This window comes from Pleurodeles waltl, chromosome 3_1 (genome assembly GCF_031143425.1).
Source record: "Pleurodeles waltl isolate 20211129_DDA chromosome 3_1, aPleWal1.hap1.20221129, whole genome shotgun sequence".
NCBI lineage: Eukaryota > Metazoa > Chordata > Amphibia > Caudata > Salamandridae > Pleurodeles > Pleurodeles waltl.
Genome location: NC_090440.1, coordinates 1,991,937,394 through 1,991,962,420, shown reverse-complemented (window position 1 = coordinate 1,991,962,420; position 25,027 = coordinate 1,991,937,394). Strand labels below are relative to the sequence as shown.

Sequence of the window (25,027 nt, the reverse complement as noted above, 5' to 3'; positions counted from 1 at the left end):
CTTCCAGCATTATGCATTTGACATCCTTTTAAACACTGAGGTCTGGGCCTCATGGAATGTGCCTTCTTAATAACTAGTTCTTTAAGGGGCGTAGTGACTCAGTATTTAGCTACAATTTATAGAAGACTTTTGCCTCTTCTCTACACTGTAGTTTCCACCGCAAAATGCACACAGTTGCTAAAGGCCCCAATAATATGCTGGTGTCGTGCAGCTAGAGGGATTAAATAGGTAGGGAACCCCACAGCTGAAACCTCGTTGTGGCAGAGTGAAGGGTTGATGCAGGTAGCGGAGTTGTCAGGTTTACAGTACTGGGACATAACTAGCATATTAGTGGATGTGTTGGAGGTCAGCCACATCATTAAGATACATGACCAGTTGCCATATTCATGGCACAAGTCTCAATTTTATCAATATTTGAGACTGCAACATTCAATTGAGGCCCACAATGATCAGTTATCTTCAGTGCCAGAATTTAATCTGCTAGAGTGTAAACTCTTGTTGCACCCACTAGGGATAAAGCGGATGTCTTGACTTTATATATCCCTTATAATTAATGCTCCTGATGCTCTTAAACATAGTGGCCTCCTGTATGTGGGCTATTTTGTCCTTTGTTAGATTATTTTAAATAAAGTAGTTTCATAGAATTTAAAATACTTCCATAGGCTGTGGGAGATGGGATCTGTCTCACCTGAGGAACAAAGGTGGGGCCCTTTTAACAAATAATGGGGTTGTTCTCATCATTGCAAAATATTGATCCATTATTAACCAATCTAACACAAGTGACTGGCAGGCCATTCATAAGAGACCGAAAACTGTCTCTACTAAAAATTATGGAAGAATTAGGAGATCAGGTGGGTCGTGCCTATTGGCTATGGAAATGACGATTGCTAAAAGAAGCATTGCTCAGAAATCAAGATCAGCTGGTTCTCCGTCCCGCTTGGGATGGTTGTCCCTGCTGCCTGGACTATTGCAGGGCAGTGCAGAAGAAATGGTTTATAAAGAATGTGATTGACCTGGGAAATATAACAAAATTTGGACCCCGTGGTGGGCACACTTTGAGTGGATCCTACCAAACTGCACATATCTGCTATAGCATAGACTAATTGATTATATACTTGAGAAATATGTTGGTGGACTTGTTGTGAATAGACTGATAATTAGGTGTGTGAGCAATGCTATGTTTAAACTGTTTGAATTGAAAACAATAAAGAAATTGTACAAAGTGTTAGCACAAATTTGCTTGATTTGTGGAGGCACACTGCAATACCATCAACAACTCTGAGAGTGTATGTCTTAAAGTGTTTGGTTAGAATGAGCAGTTGAGGAAGGTAGCAACTCTAATCACTTTTTGGTTAAAAAAAATAATAATATTGCCATTACATCGAGTAATTGCATTTTGCAGGAAGCAGGGTGACCTTATGTGCTGCTGACAGAGAACATAGGTGGCCTTTTGGTTCATTCACTGATTTGCGGTGTTGAGAAAATTTGGTACAAATGCCTCCTTGTTGTGTATCACACACTTATAGGTTTCCATCAGTTTGCTGAGTTATGGTGGACTGCAGACTCGACTCCCTTCATCTATCCATGTGTGAAGATGCTTCTTATGTTTAGAGGACTGCTTTCATCTGTCAAGCATGCAGGAGTAAACATAAATGCAAAAAAAGAGGACAGTAAGAGAGTCTGTCCTAAACACCAGAGAGAAGTTTTACTCTAGATCAAGGGCCTCGGACTCAATTTATTCTGGTTAATCCAGCACATTTTTCATGATCGGTAATTGGCCGATGTCTTTCACCGGGCTCTACATTTTCAGGGATAGTGCAGATAATGAGAAAGGGTGATTGTCCAAGGGCCACCTCCATCCATTCACACGGAGGCAATGTCAATGGCATGACAAAAAATGAGTGTGCCATGTTTGTTCCAATTGAACAGGTTGATTTTATTTTTGGCAGGGTTTGTGTTTGGGTTTGTCCGACGTTGCTGTAGGCTCAATTCATCTAATGCTAGCGCAATAATTTCTATCTACTTAATAATAAAAAAAAGTCTGATTATCTCAACCCTCCATTATCAGATAAAACTAAGGAAGTTACCTAGTGCTTTCTACCTCCACCATGGTTTACTGTCACTTGGGATTTTTGTCTCCCAGATAAATAAATAATTTTCTTGATTACAGCATTTTTAATTTTTTTTTAAATGTTACATCTTTCTTATATTAAAAACTTACGGCAGCAAGGAGCACTTCCACACACAAAGTAGTTCCCTACAGTGCCAGGAAGTCAAATTGGTAATGTCAGCTTTTTGGAGACCAAAAATATTTGTTTCCTTTATCCATTTTTTGTTAATAGGTTGAGGGTCTGGCTGCTTCCTGAACAATACATTTTCACAAAAACCATGACAAAAGAAAACAAGACTTGCCAAAATGCTGGTAGCTAATGCTTATTGGCTTTGCCAGTGCTTGTTTAAAGAGGAACTGCATGAGTTGTTTGTCTTGTGCTACACATGATAGTTGTAGGAAAGTACCATCTTGGAGCTGTGGAGTTCATAATGACAAACTCCCAGACCATATACTCAATATGGCTACACTGCACTTACAATGCCTAAGAATGGACTTAGACACTGTAGGGGCATATTGCTCATGCAGCTATGCCCTCACCTGTGGTATAATACACCCTGCCTTAGGGCTATAAGGCCTGCTAGAGGGGTGACTTACTTGTGCCCCAGGCAGTGGTTTGTAGGCATGGCACCCTGAGAGGGGTGCCATGTCGACTTTGTCTTTTTCTCCCCACCAGCAGACACAAGCTGCAAGGCAGTGTACATGTGCTTGGTAAGGGGTTCCCTAGGGTGGCATAATACATGCTGCAGCACTTTGGGAGCTTCCCTGGCCTCAGGGCCATTGGTACCTTTTACAAGGGACCTAACTGTGTGCCAGGGTTTTGCCAGTTGTGGAAATAAAGATACAGATTTTGTCAAAAGAACACTTGTGCTGGGGCCTGGTTAGCAGAATCCTAGCACACTTTCAATCAAAGTTGGCATCAACACTAGACAAAAAGGTGTTGGGGGGGGGGTGACCATGCCGACAGTGGCACTTTCCTAGAAACAATCATTAATGACTTATGGCCTGCATATATCCATTTCATTGGTACAGCAATTGATACAGCCTTTTTTTAGGCAGCATGGGCAAACACATTTATTTTTCTTTTGAACTAAGTGTTTGCTCACCTCAACCTACTCTCACTTGTTAGCCTGAATTGGCTGCCCCTCTACTCCTTGTACTGCCCCTCTCCTCCCTGCAACTTTGGATGTTGGCAGTTGTCGTTTCCTGCCCCCCTCGTCCCCCACCCCATACTCGGCCCTGGGAATTGCTGGACTGGACTTGATGAGTAAGAGCAGCAGGTATTGCAGTGTATGTTCTGCTCCAGAGTGGCCTCTGAAGTGGTACAGGTGCTTTGGGTCATATAGTCTTGGAAGTGGATCTCTCACAAGGGCAGTGCAGGCAATTTGTTATGTATAGCATGCCATCAGTGAGGGTGCTTTGCTGCTACATCCAGAGTTATGGGCCATCGTGGTCTCACTGTGTGGTGGAGACCCCTTCTCAGCCCCATATTTTGGGGACAGTGTGGAGTTATTGTGAAAGCATAATTTGAGATGTTATGGTGACAGCCAGAGATGAGCCCTCTTTTGGCTATCAGTCATACTTAGTCACACTACCTGTATGCTGTGTTGTTTTTCTGAACTGCAGCTCGGATTTCTTGAAGCTGAAAAATAGCCTTTCTCAGGGGAAGTTTGTGCGTGCCATAGCTTCTTTCTGTGTATCCCTTAATAGTAAGGTAATTCCTTTTTAGTTCTTCTGTTAGCCAAGACCTTTTGATTTTACTAAAACTATATGTTTAATATAATTACTTACATTTTCCTGTGGTTTGTGGCTCCCCACTTCCAGTCTTCTTATATGCAGACAATGTAGTTTTATTGGCTTGCACGCCTAGAGCCCTGTGATTATTGGTCCATTCGTTTGTGAAATTTATGGGCTTCCTTGATTTGTTAACCAACTTTTCCAAATCATTTGTTATGGTCTGTGGCCCAAAGGATTCATCTTTATCAAGTATTTTGGTGGGTTCAAGCCCCTTACTCAGTATTAACATTTTTTTGTATTTGGTGGTGATTTTTTGTTCCACCGGTTCGTGGTCACTGTAGGAAGCTGACTCTGTATATAATATATCAAAATGAGAATTAGAGTTTACAGAGTCCAGAGGCTAAAGTAGATTTATTTAAATAAAATGAGGCCCATCCTAGGGGATCGGCCCGTGTCAGAAGGGCCGACCTCCGCCATTATGATTTTTTTTTTTATTCCCTGAGGTGGGTGCCATTGCCTCCTGGGGGGGGAGAGACAGAGACCACTTACATGGGGGCCAAACCTAATTTCCTCCCCCCCCACACCCCTCCCCCCCCAAAAAAACAAGATCCTTGGGGCCTAGGGCCATTTACTGGCATGGATCACAGCTGTGCTGCGATCCATGGCCAGGAAACGTTGCCAGGAAGGCATCAGTGGAAAGGGCAGACTCTCCCCTTTTCATCAATGCCTCCCTGGCATCTGGTGAAGCAGTTTTCGCCTTTTTTCCCCCACTATAGAGGGGAGAGGAAACTTACCTCGTCCGTTCCGGTGGGGAAAGTGTGTTGTCAACACGCCTCATTGCTTGGTCACAGATGGGTGGGAGTGGTGGGGGATAGGGAGTGGGGGGGGGGGAATGGTGAGATGCAGATGCTCTTCTGTGTCTCTCAAGGGGATTAAAAAAACAAAAAAGAAATCCTCTGGACGATTTTTAAAACCCCTCCCTTGCTTCGGCCAGTGATCATGGCCTGCACCAGAGAGGGTGTGCGTGTGTCAGCCATTAGCCGACACATGCACTGATAGGGTTAAAGGGCTTTTAGCCACCTCTCTTCGTTTATAGGCCTGTTGTGTCATTCACATTTCGCTTCCGTCTACTACAGCACACGGCATAGGGCAATGGGACAGCTTTCTTAAGCAATTGACTAACTTCACTTTGAGTGAATGCATTCTTCATTACGAATACATCCTCACACAAGGTAGTCCCCTTTATGGGCCAGTGTTTTTGTTTTTAGTTTTTAATTACTTTCGTGTTGTATTTGTGTTTAGAGCCTAATGTAATAGCATGGTGCTTTTGATGTGACCACAGGGCACATTCCAGCTTGGTCAGACCCCATCTGCTGGTAATGCTGTTGTAAATGTGTTTGGAGTGGCCTTGTTTACCTGACTGCTGCCATTTCACCTCAGCTCACATGAACTCTGAATATAAGCTAATTGGTGTGCTCTATCTAGCTTTGCAACCTTGTGTTTCTTTCCATCTTTTTTTCTTTCCCTCCTTTTTTCCTGTCTTTTAAATTCTTTCATAATTTTCTCTTTTTTTCCTGCCTTTTTCCTTTGTCTTTTTTTTCTTTCTGTCTTTCTTTCTGTCTTTTGGTCTTTGCTTCCATCCCTTTTTCTTATTTTCTTGTAACTGGTTTCGGTTTTTCTTTATCTCCTTTTCCTTATTTTTCTTCTTTCTTGCCTTTGTTCCTCCTTTTTTTCTTAACTTTTTGTTTTTCTTTTTCCTACTTTCTTTTCAGTCATTCGGTTTTTCTTCTTGCCTTCAGCTCACATTAACTCCATGAGCTAATCAGGGTGCTCTAGGTAACTTTACAGTCCTGATTTTCTTTCTCTCTTTCTTTCTTGATTTGTTCTTGTTTCTTTCCTTCTTTGTCTGAGGCAAGAGGCTAGCAGCCGATGCCAGACCAATTGTTTTTTTAATTTATTTTTTATTTTTTATTTATTTAGGTCAAGATCTTTTGATATTAATAAAATGATGTGTATACTATACCTATAGGGGTTTTCAGACAGTCCCCATCCATTAGTCAGTTTAGTTTTGCTGACTTAACTAAGACTTACGGCAGCAAGGAGCACTTCCACACACAAAGTAGTTCCCTACAGTGCCAGGACGTCAAATTGGTAATGTCAGCTTTTTGGAGACCAAAAATATTTGTTTCCTTTATCCATTTTTTGTTAATAGGTTGAGGGTCTGGCTGCTTCCTGAACAATACATTTTCACAAAAACCATGACAAAAGAAGACAAGACTTGCCAAAATGCTGGTAGCTAATGCTTATTGGCTTTGCCAGTGCTTGTTTAAAGAGGAACTGCATGAATTGCTTGTCTTGTGCTACACATGATAGTTGTAGGAAAGTACCATCTTGCATGGCATGTTAACCCCATATTTCACTGTATATATGTTGTTTTAGTTGTATGTGTCACTGGGACCCTGCCAGCCAGGGCCCTAGTGCTCATAAGTGTGCCCTGTATGTGTTACCTGTGTGATGACTAACTGTCTCACTGAGGATCTGCTAACCAGAACCTCAGTGGTTATGCTCTCATTTCTTTCCAAATTGTCACTAACAGGCTAGTGACCAATTTCACCAATTTACATTAGCATACTGGAACACCCTTATAATTCCCTAGTATATGGTACTGAGGTACCCAGGGTATTGGGGTTCCAGGAGATCCCTATGGGCTGCAGCATTTCTTTTGCCACACATAGGGAGCTCTGACAATTCTTACACAGGCCTGCCATTGCAGCCTGAGTGAAATAACGTCCACGTTATTTCACAGCCATTTACCACTGCACTTAAGTAACTTATAAGTCACCTATATCTCTAACCTTTACCTGGTAAAGGTTGGGTGCTAAGTTACTTAGTGTGTGGGCACCCTGGCACTAGCCAAGGTGCCCCCACATTGTTCAGGGCAAATTCCCCGGACTTTGTGAGTGCGGGGACACCATTACACGCGTGCACTATACATATGGCACTACATATGTATAGCGTCACAATGGTAACTCCGAACATGGCCATGTAACATGTCTAAGATCATGGAATTGTCACCCCAATGCCATTCTGGCATTGGGGAGACAATTCCATGATCCCCCGAGTCTCTAGCACAGACCCGGGTACTGCCAAACTACCTTTCCTGGGGTTTCACTGCAGCTGCTGCTGCTGCCAACCCCTCAGACAGGTTTCTGCCCTCCTAGGGTCCAGCCAGGCCTGGCCCAGGAAGGCAGAACAAAGGACTTCCTCAGAGAGAGGGTATTACGCCCTCTCCCTTTGGAAAAAGGTGTCAGGGCTGGGGAGGAGTAGCCTCACCCAGCCTCTGGAAATGCTTTGATGGGCACAGATGGTGCCCATCTCTGCATAAGCCAGTCTACACCGGTTCAGGGATCCCCCAGCCCTGCTCTGGCGCGAAACTGGACAAAGGAAAGGGGAGTGACCACTTCCCTGACATGCACGTCCCCTGGGAGGGGCCCAGTGCTCCTCCAGTGTGCTCCAGACCGCTGTCATCTTGGAAACAGGTGCTGCTGGCACACTGGACTGCTCTGAGTGGACAGGGCTAGCAGGTGACGTCAGAGACTCCTTCTGATAGGCTCTTACCTGTGTTGCTAGCCTATCCTCCTTCCTAAGTAGCCAAACCTCCTTTTCTGGCTATTTAGGGTCTCTGCTTTGGGGAATTCTTTAGATAACGAATGCAAGAGCTCATCGGAGTTCCTCTGCATCTCTCTCTTCACCTTCTGCCAAGGAATCGACTGCTGACTGCTCTGGACGCCTGCAAAACCGCAACAAAGTAGCAAAGACGACTACTGCAACCTTGTATCGCTGATCCTGCTGCCTTCCCGACTGTTTTCCTGGTGGTGCATGCTGTGGGGGTAGTCTGCCTCCTCTCTGCACTAGAAGCTCTGAAGAAATCTCCTGTGGGTCGACGGAATCGTCCCCCTGCAACCGCAGGCACCAAAAGACTGCATCACCGGTCCTCTGGGTCCCCTCTCAGCACGACGAGAGTGGTCCCTGGAACTCAGCAACTCTGGCCAAGTGACTCCCACAGTCCAGTGACTCCTCAGTCCAAGTTTGGTGGAGGTAAGTCCTTGCCTCCCCACGCTAGACTGCATTGCTGGGTAACGCGTGATTTGCAGCTGCTCCGGCTCCTGTGTACTCTTCCTGGATTTCCTTTGTGCACAGCCAAGCCTGGGTCCCCGACACTCTAACCTGCAGTGCACGACCTCCTGAGTTGTCCTCCGGCGTCGTGGGACGTTCTTTTGTGACTTTGGGTGAGCTCCGGTTCACTCTTCTTCGTAGTGCCTGTTCCGGCACTTCTGCGGGTGCTGCTTGCTTTGGAGTGGGCTCTTTGTCTTGCTGGACACCCCCTCTGTCTCCTCACGCAATTGGCGACATCCTGGTCCCTCCTGGGCCACAGCAGCATCCAAAAACCCTAACCGCGACCCTTGCAGCTAGCAAGGCTTGTTTGCGGTCTTTCTGCACGGAAACACCTCTGCAAGCTTCTTCACGACGTGGGACATCCATCCTCCAAAGGGGAAGTTCCTAGTCCTCTTCGTTCTTGCAGAATCCACAGCTTCTACCATCCGGTGGCAGCTTCTTTGCACCCACAGCTGGCATTTCCTGGGCATCTGCCCACTCCCGACTTGATCGTGACTCTTGGACTTGGTCCCCTTGTTCCACAGGTACTCTCGTCCGGAAATCCATAGTTGTTGCATTGCTGGTGTCGGTCTTCCTTGCAGAATTCCCCTATCACGACTTCTGTGCTCTCTGGGGAACTTAGGTGCACTTTGCACCCACTTTTCAGGTTCTTGGGATGGGCTATTTTTCTAACCCTCACTGTTTTCTTACAGTCCCAGCTACCCTCTACAAGCTCACATAGGTTTGGGGTCCATTTGTGGTTCGCATTCCACTTCTAGAGAATATGGTTTGTGTTGCCCCTATACCTATGTGCTCCCATTGCAATCTATTGTGACTGTACATTGCTTGCACTGTTTTCTATTGCTATTACTGCATAATTTTGGTATTGTGTACATATATCTTGTGTATACTTGCTATCCTCATACTGAGGGTACTCACTGAGATACTTTGGCATATTGTCATAAAAATAAAGTACCTTTATTTTTAGTATATCTGTGTATTGTGTTTTCTTATGATATTGTGCATATGACACCAGTGGTATAGTAGGAGCTTCACACGTCTCCTAGTTCAGCCTAAGCTGCTCTGCTAAGCTACCCTTTTCTATCAGCCAAAGCTGCTAGACACCCCTCTACACTAATAAGGGATACCTGGACTTGGTGCAGAGTGTAAGTACCCCTTGGTACTCACTACAAACCAGGCCAGGCTCCTACAATAGTCGAGGCTAATCATGGTTTAACTACATTTCTCCTTCTCTCTCTGCCTTTGAAACAAGAATGTGAAGATTTAACTCTTCTCCTCCACAATAGCTCACTCAGCTTGATGTGCTGCTGTTTTTGATTGCTTATTGTTCACACTCTACAGCAGTCGACTGAAACATCACCACACGTAACTAGCTGAGCTAACTGTTCACATTAGCAGAGATCCGTGTGCTGCAAATACTACCTCTTGTCTCAGTTCACGTAAAGAAGTGTTTCCCGGACCTGACAAGTTTACAGCTTACTTGTACGGTTTTTCCCTCTTACATGAAACACTAGGACTTTTTTTTTTACCAACAGTACTTTACAGTATGGCGTTTTTAATGGCATACATACAATGGTAAGATTAAAACTACAAGTATCAAAGTGGAAATTATTGTTGGTTAAAAGGTGCAGGTGTTGTCATGACATGGGCCCATATGTCAACTTTCTTATGTATTTTTGTCTGTTTGTATACACAATTAGTAAACTGAAAAACATACACTTGACAATGTCAGTCTGTCTGACACCTCAATTCTTGCCAACATGGGGGACACAACCATTTTTTCTGGGAGAACCATATATATGAGGCTGAGAGTGAAGGGAATCCTGTAGCAGTAGGTGGGAACCGCATTGGATGTCACTCATTCATCTATTTGATTCACTCACACATTCTTCTGTCTATTCACAAATTCATATGTTGTCACTCTTTCATCTATACCCGCTCATGCGTTCACTTACCGATTTGTTGATTGACTGTCACCTAGGTATTCGTCTATACATATGCGCTCACACATCTATGCATCCATTGTCTTTTTCTTAGATCTACTCACATGATCCACACCTACAAGTTCGTTATATAAAATAATGCAGTTCTGTTGGTATTCTAAGCGTTCATTTTTAAACTACTGTCAAATCTTTTCTCTTCTTCATGTAACACTGGCAGTCTTCAGATGTAAAAGACCTGGACCCTGCAGTTTTACATACAAAATTCCAGTTATTTCCCAAACGATAGTTACACCTCTGCTCTCAGCATGTTTTTCAGCATGCGTACGTGTCTTCTAATATAGAGCTTCTACTTGCCTCATAAAAAGCAGTTTGTCATTTTCACATCCTATTCCTGTTCTAGGAATTGTGAAGTCCCTGGGCACTGCAATCTCTGGATTCTCCACATATTACAAACTGCATAATAGATGACTGTGCGTCATAATCTGCTTTTCTAATGCCTGCTATTTTCTGCTCTCTTATGGAGTGTAGTCTCAAACGGCTGCAGAATAGATGTCTTACTTGCATGCCAGCTTGACAGCCATTTTGCCTTCAATTGTAATGATTAAAATTTAGTGCCTTCTATTTGCTACTGAAACCTCTTAATCCAGCCGCATCCTGTGGCATGGAAAAAAATGCCACCTCCCCCCCCCCCCCAAAAAAAAACCCTTTTCTTTTTTCAGTGCCTGTTGTTTAGTTCAGCATAGACATCCTTTTACAGCTGATTGTGACTGTTTTCTTCAAATGTTTTTTTCTAGGATGGAAATGGAGTGGTGCGCGGTTATTACCTTTCTGTCTTCCTCGAATTGTCAGCTGGGTTGCCAGAAACTTCCAAGTATGTACATTTTTTTTCATAATTTTAGATCTTGGAATCATTCTTCCTTAAATCATCTAGAGTCCGCATCATGCAACTGATTCTTTTTCGATCTCAGGTAGACGTTGCTTGCTCTGTCTCTGCGAGTCATGTTGTGTATACTTCATGACTTGCAGCCCACACATTGGCTTTTTATTCATTTCTCGCAATGTTGATAAAAAATGCTAATTTGCTAGTAGTGAATTATTTTTCTTTGTCCCTCCATTATATGTTTTGTTTCGTCTAACAGAGCAAAAACCAAAGTAGTGTATCTTTACGATTTGGTAGTTTGCGTTCGTTTTGTGGGACTATTTTTTTTTCTTTCTTTCCTGCTGGTATTACTGGTGGGTGCGTGTTCAGCTAGATCTCACATTACAGAATAAGGAATGCAGCATCCGGATCAGTAACAATTCAGGAGTTAATTACGTGCCCCAGGCTTCCTCCATAAACAGGCCTGTAAATATTGTTCTTTTTTTGTCACATTTGCATGCTGTTTTCCGAGGGTGCCCAGTGTGCTATGTCAGTCCAGACTTGCCTCTACATCGTTGTGGGCCACTCCCAGGCACAGCTTGTTGCCGCCTCTGCACACCAGGCTAGAGGGTGCCAGTGGGGCCATGAATCAGAGCTTTAAGTAGAGCTCTGCTGATCCCGCATGCCTTCCTCTGCTCTTTGCCAGCCACGTCAGGAGACAGTGACCCTTTTATTGCATCATCCCAGTGCCCTGTTCATGGCCACCTCGCTTCATGCATGTGTTTTTGTTATCTGCATTCAAAACTGAGGACGAAAATATGTCATAAGATGAGGGACACAACTGAAAGGAGCATTTTGCGCCATTGTGATCAAGCGGCTGTACGGTTCCTGTCCGTGCTGGTCAAAGGATAAATACATCGGATGTGTTGAGGCTTCAAGAAAGGAGTGTGTATAGAATAGAACTCAAAAGATCTGCAGTTTAATAAACAATGTCACCAACACAAAGGGTAAAAGAGATTTCATGAAATGTTGTGTCCATTAGTTATATAGAGTCTGAAGAATACATTTTTTGTGTTCTCATTTGAGCAGACCATGTAACGCTGCAGTGCTGTCCTTTCAAAAGGACCACGAGACAGGAGCATGGGACAGGAGCGCGGTACCTAGAACCTTCAATGCAAACAGCAGCAATTTGACGGCACAGAAACTGTTTGGGTGTGACATAAGATAGCCGACCCCCACCCGGACACTGTTCTTTGGTTACTTAACACAAAATGTTTAATCTCTATTCTTCACCCCATGGAGCCTTCTCCGTTTAGTCAGAGGGAACTGGAGCATTACTGACTACAAAAATCCGAAAAAATAAGCGTACCCTGTTTATAAACTTAATTGTAGACCCTCTACCCAGAGCTGTTGATCCGAAGCAAAGACCTACTGAATTATTCATTTGTTTTCTCATATATGTTATCTAGTGCTGCACAAGCACTGCGTTTTACAGACGCACATCCAGGTGCATGCATGCAAAGTCATCTTTTCACTTGGATAACCAGCGCAGCCTATTGCATCTTTCAACATTACTTATGTTTCATCAGCAAATATTTTCTTGGCTGCACTGTATCCAGAGTCAAACTCTGGGACCGCTGGACCATCCAGACACATTCATACAAACATAAATCTAATTTTCATTTTCATGAAGCAGCGGCGTTTATTAAAAGCTGGAGATTTGTTCTGTTTAAATGACTGTAGCAGAGCTCAGACTAGCAGCTAACAGTAAGTAGCAGGGACCTTCTTGATGAAGCTTATGTAGTGATGCGGAAACAATCAACTTATTATGCTAATCACTTTTGAACCAATTAGATGCACACATGGCCGTTTGAAACGGAGACACAGTATGTTTGGCAGGCCAAGTGGAAAATCTACCCGCTTCAGTGTCTGACTGGTGACAGTGTAAACACAGGCATGTGAAGGCACTGTGCCACTCAAGTAGAGTAACCCTCACTAAATCAGTGGTGGCAGTGATGTGCCCAGACACTCCAACCTCCCTTATTGATGCAGTTTGGTGGTCCCGGGAGCCCCCTTACAGGTTTCTTCAGCTTACAAGAACAGCCTTCATTAATGAAGTAATACAACTGATGGCAGATACCACTCTCCTAAGACTTAGCCGGAAGTAAATAATAATGCTGGTGGTAAGCACTGTTGGCTGTAAAGGTACAACACACAGCTGTTACCATATCTAGCATCTAAACAAACAGTGCCAGAATCAGATTTTATCTCTGCGCTTGAAAAAGTGTCCCAGCCCCAAATGTATAAATTGCTGGGGCAGTGATGGCTACCATCCGACAAACAAATCTTGCTGCCTTAGTGTTAGGTGACCCCCCAATAACCCTACACTTAAGGGATCTGTCTTTGACACAGTTCATCATGCCTGATAACCGAAGCAGCTCCACATAGAAATGATAACAGGGCGTCATTGCACAGCTCCCTGAGTCAGTCACGGCATTCAATAAGCTGTGTTTTATTGCAGGTAGGTGTAGGTAGGACAGTAAAGCTGCCAAGCACCTTGGTGCAAGCTGCCAAATGGGCACCATCTCTGCAGGTGGGCTATAAAAATGAAGCCATAACTAGCATTCAGATGCCACCTAAGACTCCTTGTACCCGGTGCCACTGCACCTGATGCACGAACTATAGCTTCACCCGGCACACTACTTTAGGATCTGTAACTTTTTTGAAAATACCATTAGCATTGAACACGCTTGTGAATACATTTTTTTTAGCACTTGTCTGAAACAGATGACCTTCAAGTGCTGGTCATCCGAGTAAAGATGCTGCCCAGTGTGTGTTCCAATACTGTACAGTCCTGCTAAAAGCAATTGCCAAAGCCAATGGCCCAAAGGTGAGACCTCTTTACTATGCCAATGCTTGTTTTTATCCTGTCTTGACAGTTATTTGTTGTACGTGGCATGTATAAACTGTATATTTGGGATAGTCCTTTGTTATTGCAAATTAGAGATCACTGTGACAATACACCCACAACATAAGGAAATAGTTATACTATTTTGCATTAACATTTTAATGAATCATTTACCCAGCACTAAACAAAATTCAAAATAAAGGTTGTCAGCCTTTTTGCCATTTGATGTAATCATGAGGAAGAATGAATGTGAAAATACCCACAGTTGAACTGCACTAAAGAGTTCTGCAAAAATGAATTGTGTTAGAGTTCCTAAACACCTGCAGTCCACACTATGTTTTTAAACAATGTATGATCCCTTTTGCCATTTAATGTTTTCAGCAGTTCAAACTGTTCTGGGTGCATTGGGAGACTTAATAACACTCCCCAGTATTGGTTGCTGAGCTGGCTACACTGGTAACTTGAATACCTATTTACAAGCCTATTCAAGAGTAACCCGGAATGCAGTCACTGTGATTCTTCCTCTGCCCTCAGATCTGACAGTGTAGCCACTTTCCGGTGTATTGTCTGCTGGATAGAGAAGAAGAAAGACATATGTGAAACGATATTATAAGCAAGCATTCCCCAGTAAAAACACAATTAGTACGTTTGCTTCATTTATCTTGTACTGTGACAGTTTTATCTGGTAGAGGCTTCTATCTGCAGATACTTTACCTTAGAATTATCCCCAGGCATCAGGCTGGATCCAGAAGTTTTTGATGAGCATTACCCCTGCACAGCAGTAGTTGGCGTTGTTCAGTTCCATGTGGTGTCGTTGGCAACGTGTGCCCTGGAAGTGACATGCGTGGTGCCCATAAAGGCACCACCCCAGCCCCCTTACGTGAGCCACTCCCAATCTTGACTTTTTTCGACTTCTGTCCCAGTTAGTGACGTTTTTTGAGATTTTTCTCCTGGTGTGGCAGGAATGTGTATGAAGAAAGCTGACTCTACACCCTGCAGCTCCTGTCACCAGCAAATGTCGGTGACGGACCCACATCTTGTCTGTTTCTGGAGCCTTGAGCACCACCAGAATACCAAGAGCTGCATCGATTGCCATGCACCCCAAGGCCTTGAGGAAGTGATAGCTCAAGCTCCTTGCTACTTTACGTGTGATGCTGCTGTGATCTTGATCACGGTAAAGAGGAAGGCCCTGGGGTCAGTTGCAGAACCATAGATCTTCATCGCAATCTGTCCTCCAACTCCGGTAAGTCCCCCAAAAAGGAAAAGAGCAAGAAGTCTAAGGGGTCTTCATCTTCACCTTGTCTGTTGAAGTCATCTGACGTGACAGAGCATCGACACTCGACACCTGGCTCCACAGTTGAGCCTGTGCCTAGGCCATCTCTGCGCCTCCCAGAGTTTCCCAGAGCCAGTCCAGCCCCTGCCAAACTCTGAGAATTCTATGAGGCCTTGCACCTCCTATTAGAGGTGGCCTCTTCCTGCTAGAGTGGCTTCCAGCTCAGCAGGTTGGGTAGGGACCCCTACTGATTCACTGCTGGCAGGTGCGCCCGCAGCGCTATTTGGGGCCCTCTGATCCACATATGGATTTGGACCAGCACCTCACCCTTCCCTGACGCCAGTCCCTCGGTCGACACTCCTGGCACCACAGTATCCATTTAATCCCGCTCTGACAGGGAGTCGGAGGGGCATCATCAGAAGCAGACTCCAGTGCCGCCTGGAGCCATTCCCTCCAGGCCTGAACCCTATTCTTATAGGCTAGGACTGGGGAAATTGGGCAGGGTCACTGGACCCTGAGTAATACCAGCTCCTAGACCCTAATATAGACTGATGTTAAGAATTGGTGGATACCCATGGACTGGCAACCTCCCCAAATACTGGCTTGGTCTCTCCTCTTACAGTGGCTAAGGAGGAGGGTGCCACGTTTGCTATGGTGGTGAGGAGGACAGCTGAGGTCCTTAACCTTCAGTTGCCCTCTGTGGCTGTCAAGACTAACGTCTTGACGGAGGTGCTTCAGCGGGGAGTCACACCTTCAGAACTGTTTCTCCTATTTAATGAAGCCCTTACACTTCAGATGTCCTTCTTGGGGCCTGGCCCAAGACCTGCACAGAAGCTCCTGTGGAGAGGACGATTGTCCACTGCCATGGCCCCACCCCAGAGATCCCTCTTTCTTCACCATGCACCTTACCCTGGAGCTTGATGGTCCAAGCCTCCCGTTCCTGAGTAAATCGTTCCACATTTCCAATCACTAAACTGGATAAAGAATCCAAAAGGCTGGACACCTTGGGAAATAAAATGATTTCTTTCACCAGCCTGACATTGCAGTCTATGAACACTGCTTTCCTTTTGGGCCATTGCACACAGGTCCTGCCTTTCGTCCAGGAGGAGGCCTGTGCCATACTCTCTCAAGCTATGGCTGATGGGTGAGACACAGGGAAGTTCACAGTGAGATGTGGGCTGGACACAGCTGACTTTCTAGGCGGAGCACATTCTTTGTCAGTGTGGCCTAGGGCACCTAGCTGAGGATGACTGGCTTTTCGGGTGTTGTCCAAGCTTCAGTTATAAAATTGCCCTTTGATGGCTTCTTTCTCTCTGGAACCAAGGCAGACTCCGTGCTGGAGTGCTTCATTGACAACAGAGCTATGGCCAGGTCCTTGGGCTTTTCCATGCCCCTCCGCCAACGCCAGTCCACCTTTTACTCCTTTAGTGGCCAATGAAGGGGCTTCCAGCAGTATCTCTACCTGCCCAGCCACCATGGCCCTCAAGCCTGCCACCCCTGTGTGGCCGTGGACGTGGCACCCACAGAGCCACTGGCTCAGTGTTGTAATGTATTTCTCCTTTCTTTACATGTTAATTTGCTCTCTTTATTTCCCATTTGGTACTGTCTTTCCCTACCTCCTTTACCATATTAGTACTTGCTTACATTTGGCAAGGATTGTTCCACTTAGAATGTTATGAAAAGTCTGTTCTGTCAGAGAGAGAATTGACGGTGTGAGTAAATGGTTAATAAACAAATCTTACCTTTAGACCGTTTGTATTTTCTCTACAAAACTAGCAGTTGAGGAATTTCTGCGTAAGGGAACAGTTACCCTCTCCTCACCCTTCTGGCTTCTTCACACTAAGCTATAGTTGATGCTGAGTTCACCGGAGCTGCCTCTGTATCCGGCCTTTGCCGCCTCCACCAGTTTCCTTTTGAACTGATCAGAGCTGCTCATCGCATCCAGCCTTGCTGCCTTCATAATTGGGTTCTAGGAGGAATTTCCCAGGCTTGGTTCTCCGAGCGCTGCTGTCCTCACTCAAGAAATCTCAAGTCTTTCAGTGCTGGGACTCCGGTGAATGACCCCCTTGATTCCCAGCTGTTCTTCAGGATGGAATGTCCTCATGGAAAATTAAGGTGTTACACAGCAAGCCCCCCATTTAAGGAGTGTTTCCTCCAGTCCTATGCCTGTGGTGCACAACCGCCTCCTGCCTCAGTGAGTCTTCCTGTCTTTGTACGTCTCTTTGGAGATCAGTCATTACGCAATGCACCCTCCATAGGCGCTCCCATTGTGCAGTGATGATACACACCCCCTTCTATCCATGTGTGTCTAATTAAGGATATTTGGTGGTGCCATGCGCGACCTACTTGTTTTCACTAAGATATGATTTACTACGATATGGGGTTTCAGCAGAATTATAATTGGGGAACACGCACGCTTTGTTGAAATGAATAGGTTCTTTTGCTATTCCCATATTTACTTGGGCAAGCCCTGCTTTTATCAGTAAGGCTGTTACTCTACAGTCTGAGGATTATGTTTTCATATTAGTATTGTTTATTAAGCAATTGTTTTCATATCTTTAGACATGCCAGTTTCATTGTACTATATTGTTTAAATTGTATGTGTAGGATATATCTATTACTTTATTTTTGCTTTTCATTCCTGCTGCTTCCCACCTGAAAAATAAAGCTTTTGATAACCATCACACTTTATTCTGTGTGATTTTTTTATTTGATTTCTGACAGTATTTATCTCCAGAAGGGCTGCTGAAAGCATGTCCACAACCCTTTCTGTTCCTAAATGAACTAGGAGAACCTAACATACCATGGAAGGAGTAAGTATTGAATCTGATTTATTAGCTATCAGAGGATAAAAATTCAGTCCTGTAAGGAAACAGCATATCCTGCTTCATAATTTAAGAACCCACTGGGGAAAAATACATAAAACTTTACCAGAACCAATCATTCGAAAAGACCTAGATGAGCAAGGTTTGGATGGATTTAAGGATAACATTTTTTAAGTAAAAAAAAAAAAAACAATACAGATAGTCAATATTGTACTGGAACACCACAATTCTTTTAGTAGAATCCAAGGGAAGCAAAAAAGGGTTACAAAATACATTACAGTACTCAGAAGGTTAAGTAAACAATGTAACTTTGGCACCCTACATAATTCCGTTATTATAGACCATTTGGTTTGATGCATGACTAACCAACGGCTAGAAGAAAAGGTATTAGAAAAACAACCCAATCTACAAGCAGACTGTTGCAATTACTGAATCCATTGAACTCACTGCCATTTGCTAAAAAGAAATCTGATCCCCCTTCAGAACAAACTGCATGAATAAAGGAAGAAAAAGGTAGAACAAGAAGTAAGTAAGATTCATAATTTAGCTGTTCACCGCACAAAAATGTATCTGAATCTAACAAGTTAAAATGCTATTGTTTTATAGCAGCAGCCATTTAACTAGCAATCCTAATTGCCAGGCTGGAAATGCCACATTAAGAGAGGCCATTTTGCCAGAGTTTTTGGAAACAACAAAAACAAAATTATAAAAGATAATTCTCAAAAAATAAGAAAGGAAGTTTTCCAAGTAAATGACAAGAACAATCAAATCAAATATCCAGAGTGCAAGGTATATTTAAATGGTAATCCTAGTAATAAGTTCACTGACTCCTGTTGTACATTTACATTAATTAATAGTAAAGTCTTCAATTTCATATCAGACAGGGAACATTCCATTTTTTAATCTCCTGATATTTCACCTAGTATAGTGAAAATTGAAACTTGATGCCAAGCCTGTTGTACATAAAACTCACCCAATACTTCAGTTAATGAGAAAAACTTTAGAAAATGAGGTTTTAGGTTAAGTGATCTTGGTATCATACAACCAATAGAGTGCGTAAAAGGGATAGCCCCCATTGTTGTACCTAAGAAGGCCCACAGTGGTGGAATAAGATTGTGTGTTGATTTGCGTGCATTTATCAACAATATCTGGGTAGAAAGACGCCCATTAACACTCATCCACAAAATGTTTAGCATGATGGGTGAAGACACATGATTCAGTGTTAAAGTTTTCCATGGCATACCACCGGGTTGAACTACACCCTGAGAGTATGTTAAGTGCCTTCACCACATCCATAGGCACTTAATGTCCGCAGGATACCATTTGGACTAGCATATGCGGCAGCTGTTTAAAAAAAAAAAAAAAATCATGGAGCGAGTTCTCAAGGATATACCCAAAACATTCTGCTTCCAAGATGATGTTCTTGTTTATGAAGACACTGAGGATGAACCAATTTGAGAAATGTACACTATGCCAATTTGAGAAATGTACTAACCAATTTGAAAAAAATGCTGGTCTCACATTAAAACAGATAAATGTCACATTGGAGTCAGCTCTGTGGATTAACTACGATGTACTATCTCTAAAAATCAGTTTAGGCCCAAAGTAGGTCTTTCAGATGCTATCGGAAAAGCACCAAGGAATAAGAAGGAATTTAAATCTTTCTTAAGACTGGTAGAATACATGCCAAGTATGTAAAAAAAAAAAAAAAATGTTGCACATTTAGCATGTAATCTCCGAGACCTAATAAATGAATAACACTCAGTTCAGTTGGCAGAAAGAGCATCATACATCCTTTGAAAAACTCAAGAACCCATTCTCTATGGTTCCATACTTATGCAATTTTTCAAGTAATAGAAAAACAGTCCTAGCCACAGATGCCAGCAGTAATGGTCTGGGTACCACATTATCCCAGATTGTTGCTGGTAAAGAAAGAATTATTGCTTTTGCTTCTCGTCGCCTCACTAAATCTGAACAAAATTACTCGGTTGTGGACAAGGAATCTCTACCGTGTTTTTGGGCTCAACCTTTTATTTTTTTTCTGTGGGGATTACAGTTCAGCCTACGTACAGATCATAAACCTCTCATATACATGTTCACATCAAAAGGAACCACTAAATGGGTGTTGTGTCTGGAAGGATTTTGTTTCAAAGTAGAATATATACCAAGTCACCTAAACAAAATGACTGATATCTTGTGCAGAGCCCCTTTAGACATTGAGGAAGTGTACGAGAGTCCTGAAAATCCCATGTTTGAAATCTTGTCCTCTGCCATTTCTTTGAAGGAGTGGAATGAGTATTGCAAAAGAGAAGGCCTTAAACCAACTCTCATCATATGTGTTATAAGATGGGCCTAAATCATGTAAAGAAATAGATGAAGTCATTAAAGGGGTATTAGAAAGTCAGACATGTAATCAACATTAGTTGCAATTTAATCCTAAGAAATGATACAAGCGTACCTCCCATGGAAATAAGAAACAAAATCATCTATTTGGAACATGAAGGCCACTTAGGCTGAAGCTTAACTAAATCTAGAATCAGAGCAGTCTTGGTTCCCCAATATGACTTATGGTAAAACTAAAAGTTAGGGACTGTACTATTTGTGTCAAATCAAAAAATAAATTGTACCACTCCTCTAGCTCATGTACCTATGCAAGACAAACCGTGGGAAAAATTAGCACTCGACATCATTGGCCCCATTAACTCCGAAGGTGTAATGAAGTGTTTCATATTTGTCCTCATAGAATACCACACAAAGGTGGAGCAGTGGTGGCCGGTGCGTACAAATTTGAGGGGGGGAGCAGGAGTGGGGAGGAACACACAGACACACTTACACACATGCATTCACATGCAGACGCGCACACACACTCATTCACAACACTAACTCTCAAATACACATACACACACGCACCAAACAGTCATTAAAAAAAAAAATACTTACCTGCTGCAACTCTCTGGAAGAGACACCTTAATGGTGCCAGGAGGGTTGGGACTGCTGCCTTCCCTCATTGGCTGACGGAAGGGAGGACACAGTCCCTACCTCGTCACAAACTAGGATGGAGTCAGAGAGACTGCTGACCCCACCCACTCTGTGCAGAGGTGTCAGTGATATACACTCGGCCCTGGGCACTTCAGGGCTTAAACCTGAAGTGCCCGGGGACAAGGCTGTCACTGACGTTATCCAATATTGGATCTTTCGCAGATTCACATGCTTGGATCTTTCCCCCGTCGTAGAAGTGGAAGTTCCCCACGGTACCTTAGGAAAGCAGTATTTAGGAATCACCATAGGCGGTAATGAAAGTAGCCCTCAATCAAATAACCTATCTTTGTCCTTTTGGATAAAGAACCAAACTTGACCTATGACCAATCAGGTGCCGGCACTCCCTAGAATACTCCCAAGAGAGGCTCTACCGCACGTCGTGTGAAGGGAGTCTCCCTGAGCTGTGCTACTTTTTTTTCCTTTCAAAGCTACTTTCTACAACAAAAGATGTCAGATACCTCAACAACAACAAAAAAAAATTGTTTTCGTCCCTGCAAATCTTGTGGCAATAAAAGGCTCCATATTGAGGACTTCAAGGACTGCCTGACCCCAAACATCAAGTGAAGGACTGCAGAATCTGTCTGACCTTCTCCTCTAAAGCTCAGGGAAGGAAGGCTTATATTGTGGTTACAGACTAAGTCCAGGACTTCAGGTGAGGACAGTAACACGGCTTCAAAGCCCTAAAACTGGTCAAGACCATCTGACCAGGGACATTCTGAGGAGAGCAGGAAGGCTGCTAAAACTCACGAGGAAGACCCAGGATCAGCCTCCTCACAGCTGTCCACGCTATATTTAAAGAAAAAGGAGACTCGTCATCGCTCTCCTTCCTCTGAACTGTCGACATCAAGAAAAGCATCACTGAAGTTCCAGTCGACAACGACACCGTCTTGTCGACGAGCCCGTCGTCGTCATTAATATCATCGACAGCAGCCATACAGACACCAATCTCCTCAACGACGGTATGTGCCACAGTGGATTTGACATCACCAGTAAAAAAGAAACTGTCGACAACCATACCTTTGGAACCGTTGGCAAAGACTCCTCCACTATCTACGTCCTACCTGTCGACAGAGCCATCATCGATGAGGACCCCGACGATAACACAGTTGTCGACGAGACAGTCATCATTGTTGCCACTAGCAACGAATCTGTCGATGACAGCACAGTCGACAGTGCCACCGACATCATCTGCCTCAAAAGAAAGAGTGCCACACTAAATTATTGCTGCCGCTTCTTCTGAGTGCGCTACCACAATCAAGATTGCTAAAGTCACAAAGACTACTTTGCATCCTGACAACACATCTCCAGCAAAATTTCAACCTTACTACTTAGTTAGGTCTTGAACTGGGAAGAGTCTGAGGATGAGGGACCATTCGGGGACATGTACAGTCCATCAGAATTACACGTCAGATACCAATATGATGATGATGAATATGACCAGCAGGATTATGAGTCATATTATACCTCTCATGACAGACCATACAAGCCATTCCAGTGTTTTCAACCACGCAGTATGGTGCAGATGTGTACATCCCTGATTCAAAACCTTCAGGCCATGCTTCAGGACTACAAACAAAGGTTTTTGGATTCGACTCCAGACCGACCACAACAGCCTCCCCGACAGCAGCCTACCTCTCCGGCTAAACCAAGAAAAATGCCTCTGCCTCCAACGACACCTAGGTTTACACCAGCTTCTACTATAGCTGCGTCTTCCAGAGAGTATAACTCCTCAGATGAGGAGAGAAATGAAGCAGAAATCATTGCTCCTCAACACTCTCATGGTGAGTGGGATGATTACTTAGTCCCTACACCATCAACAAACCCCCAGCACCCCTCCCCACGCACCCCCCTGACCTCATCCATCGGACTCTCCACCAGAAGATATTGGAGAGCTTCATAATTTGATGGATAGGCCTGCCACTCGTTTTCATTTGCCAACATTGGTCTCTCACATGGATTGTTTCCTCTAGGAGTTCAAGGAGCATGCAGAAAGTCTTTAAGGGCAATCCCAATTATTGATTATATATGGAGCAAAGGAATTAAAGATAATAAAAAATCCAGCCACAGTGTCATTACCACCTTGTCTGGATAAGAAATATAAAGTTACGGAAGATTCTCTGGCCTGTTTAATAGGCCATACAAAGCCAGACTCTGTTGTGTACCAAGCTGTCCAGCGGCACTCTAAGAATCTGTCCATTCCTCTTTCAGCTGCACCGGACAAGGAAGACAGGTATTTGGACAATGTACGGAAGAGGTTCTCCCTTATGTTGGCGATCACTGTCCATGCAGCCAGTACCTTATCAATTTTAGGACGCTATGACTGCCAGATGGGGTGCGATGTGAGTAGCTTAATCAGTTTCGTCCTGGCAGATAAACAACCCAAAGCTTGGAAAATATTGCAGGAGGGCAAATGGATGTACATTGGCAGAAATAATCAACTGCGCCTTCGACACCGCTTCCACAGGAATGCAACAACTAGCTGGAACAGCGGTTTTGCGCCACCAGGGTTGGTTTAAGGCTACTTAATTTCTACCAGAGGTCCAATCCAAGATACTAAATATGGTCTACGATGGCAGAACTTTGTTTGGCAAGCATATAGACTATGCATTGTTGGCTTTTCAAACCGGCACAGATATTACCTGCTCTCTTGCCACTTTGCTGTATTAAAGACAGCCCTTTCGCAGAGCCATAAGTAGAGGCTTCTCTTTATTAAGAGGTGGTTACCAGAGACAACACCAGCCACAATCACAGTACAGTCCTCACTATCACCAAGCCTACCGTCAACCACCCGCAGCAGCCTATAGCAAATGAGGCGGCAGAAGGAAACAGCCCCCCAAGGTCGGGACACCAACTGCAAGCAATGATCTCTATCGGGTACCGGCTACAATATCTCCTTCCTCTCAATCCAGCCACGTGGGTGCGAACATCTCCAATTAGCCCCATCAATGGAAGGAGATTGAAGAAAGCTGGCTTGGTGTGTGGCGAGTACCTATGGTATTAGCACCTTATACCAGGTCCAGGTATCACCTTATTAGTGAAGTGTAGGCAGTGTCTAGAAGCCAGGCTCTCCAGATGTAGCTGTGGATGAGCAGCCAAGGCTTATCTAGGAGACATGCAAAGGTCATGCAATTCTACTGTAGTCACACAGCACGTACACACATGAAAGAAAACACTCAGTGTTACAAAAATAAAGGGATCTTTATTTAGGTAACAGTACCAAAAATACTAAAGCAATACCCCAACAGGAGGTAGGTAAACACGGAGCTAAGTAAACACACTAAATATGTACACTAGTAAACAGAAATAGGCATAAATAGCAATAGAAAACAGTGCACTAGCAATAGACAATAGTGTCCCTAGGGAGAGCCCAAACCATATAGTAAAAAATGGAGTGTGAATGCAGGACCCCTGCAGCGGTAAGTGAGATTTGTAGAGGGGAGGGGGAGGAACTAGAAACCAGAAGAGGTAAGTACCACAGTGCCCCCCAGCGACCAGGAAGAAGGGAGTAAGCTACTGGTTTTCTCCCAAACCACCAAAAGGCCTGAAAAGAAGAACAATGCACCATACAGACAATACTGCAAGAAACTAGCAGTGGATCCTGAAGAAGGGAAGACCTGAAAAAGAAGGGGACAAAGTCCAGCACTCGTAGAAGTGTCCGATGGTGGCAGGAGCCACTACCCACCCGTGTGTGATTGCAGGTGTTTGTCGACAGTAGGGCGAAGACTGTGAGCAATGCAGTCCTGGAGTCGGTGAAGAGTTCCTGGAGGATGCAGCTGACATCCCACACCGGATGGAAGATTGCAGTCTGTCTGTGGTGTGGAAAAGCCACCAACAAGCCTTGGCAAAGGCAAGAGTCGCAGTAGACTAAAAGCGGAGCTACTGGGGACCAGTAAGATCCAGGGGGACCCTTAGTAATGCAGAGAGTCCACAGAAGAAGAGGCAGCCCCCACAGAGGCCCCACTGGAAGAGGAGTCGCAGAGCAGCCCACGCAGCACAACTGAAGCAGAGTCCCATGCCACAGGAGAAGCACACAGAGGGCTGTGCGTCGCAGGGAATAGTGCTGGGGACTGGGGCTACACGGAGCCTGAAGGGCCCTTGGAGAAGATGCCAAAAAACCTTGGTAGCTGCAAGAGACGTTGGGCACAGGGGTACTGTCC

The 25,027-nt window shown here is 44.2% G+C and overlaps 1 protein-coding gene across 4 annotated transcripts in view; it reads left to right on the top strand.

The window, feature by feature from the left end:
- Positions 1-25,027, top strand: part of TRIM37 (tripartite motif containing 37) — a 943,514-nt gene that overhangs the window by 348,140 nt on the left and 570,347 nt on the right. For all 4 annotated transcript variants that reach the window (XM_069226401.1, XM_069226400.1, XM_069226402.1 and 1 more), the window contains one exon: positions 10,761-10,837. In XM_069226401.1, the coding sequence (XP_069082502.1) occupies positions 10,761-10,837 (77 nt within the window). The remainder of the gene's footprint in view (positions 1-10,760; positions 10,838-25,027) is intronic.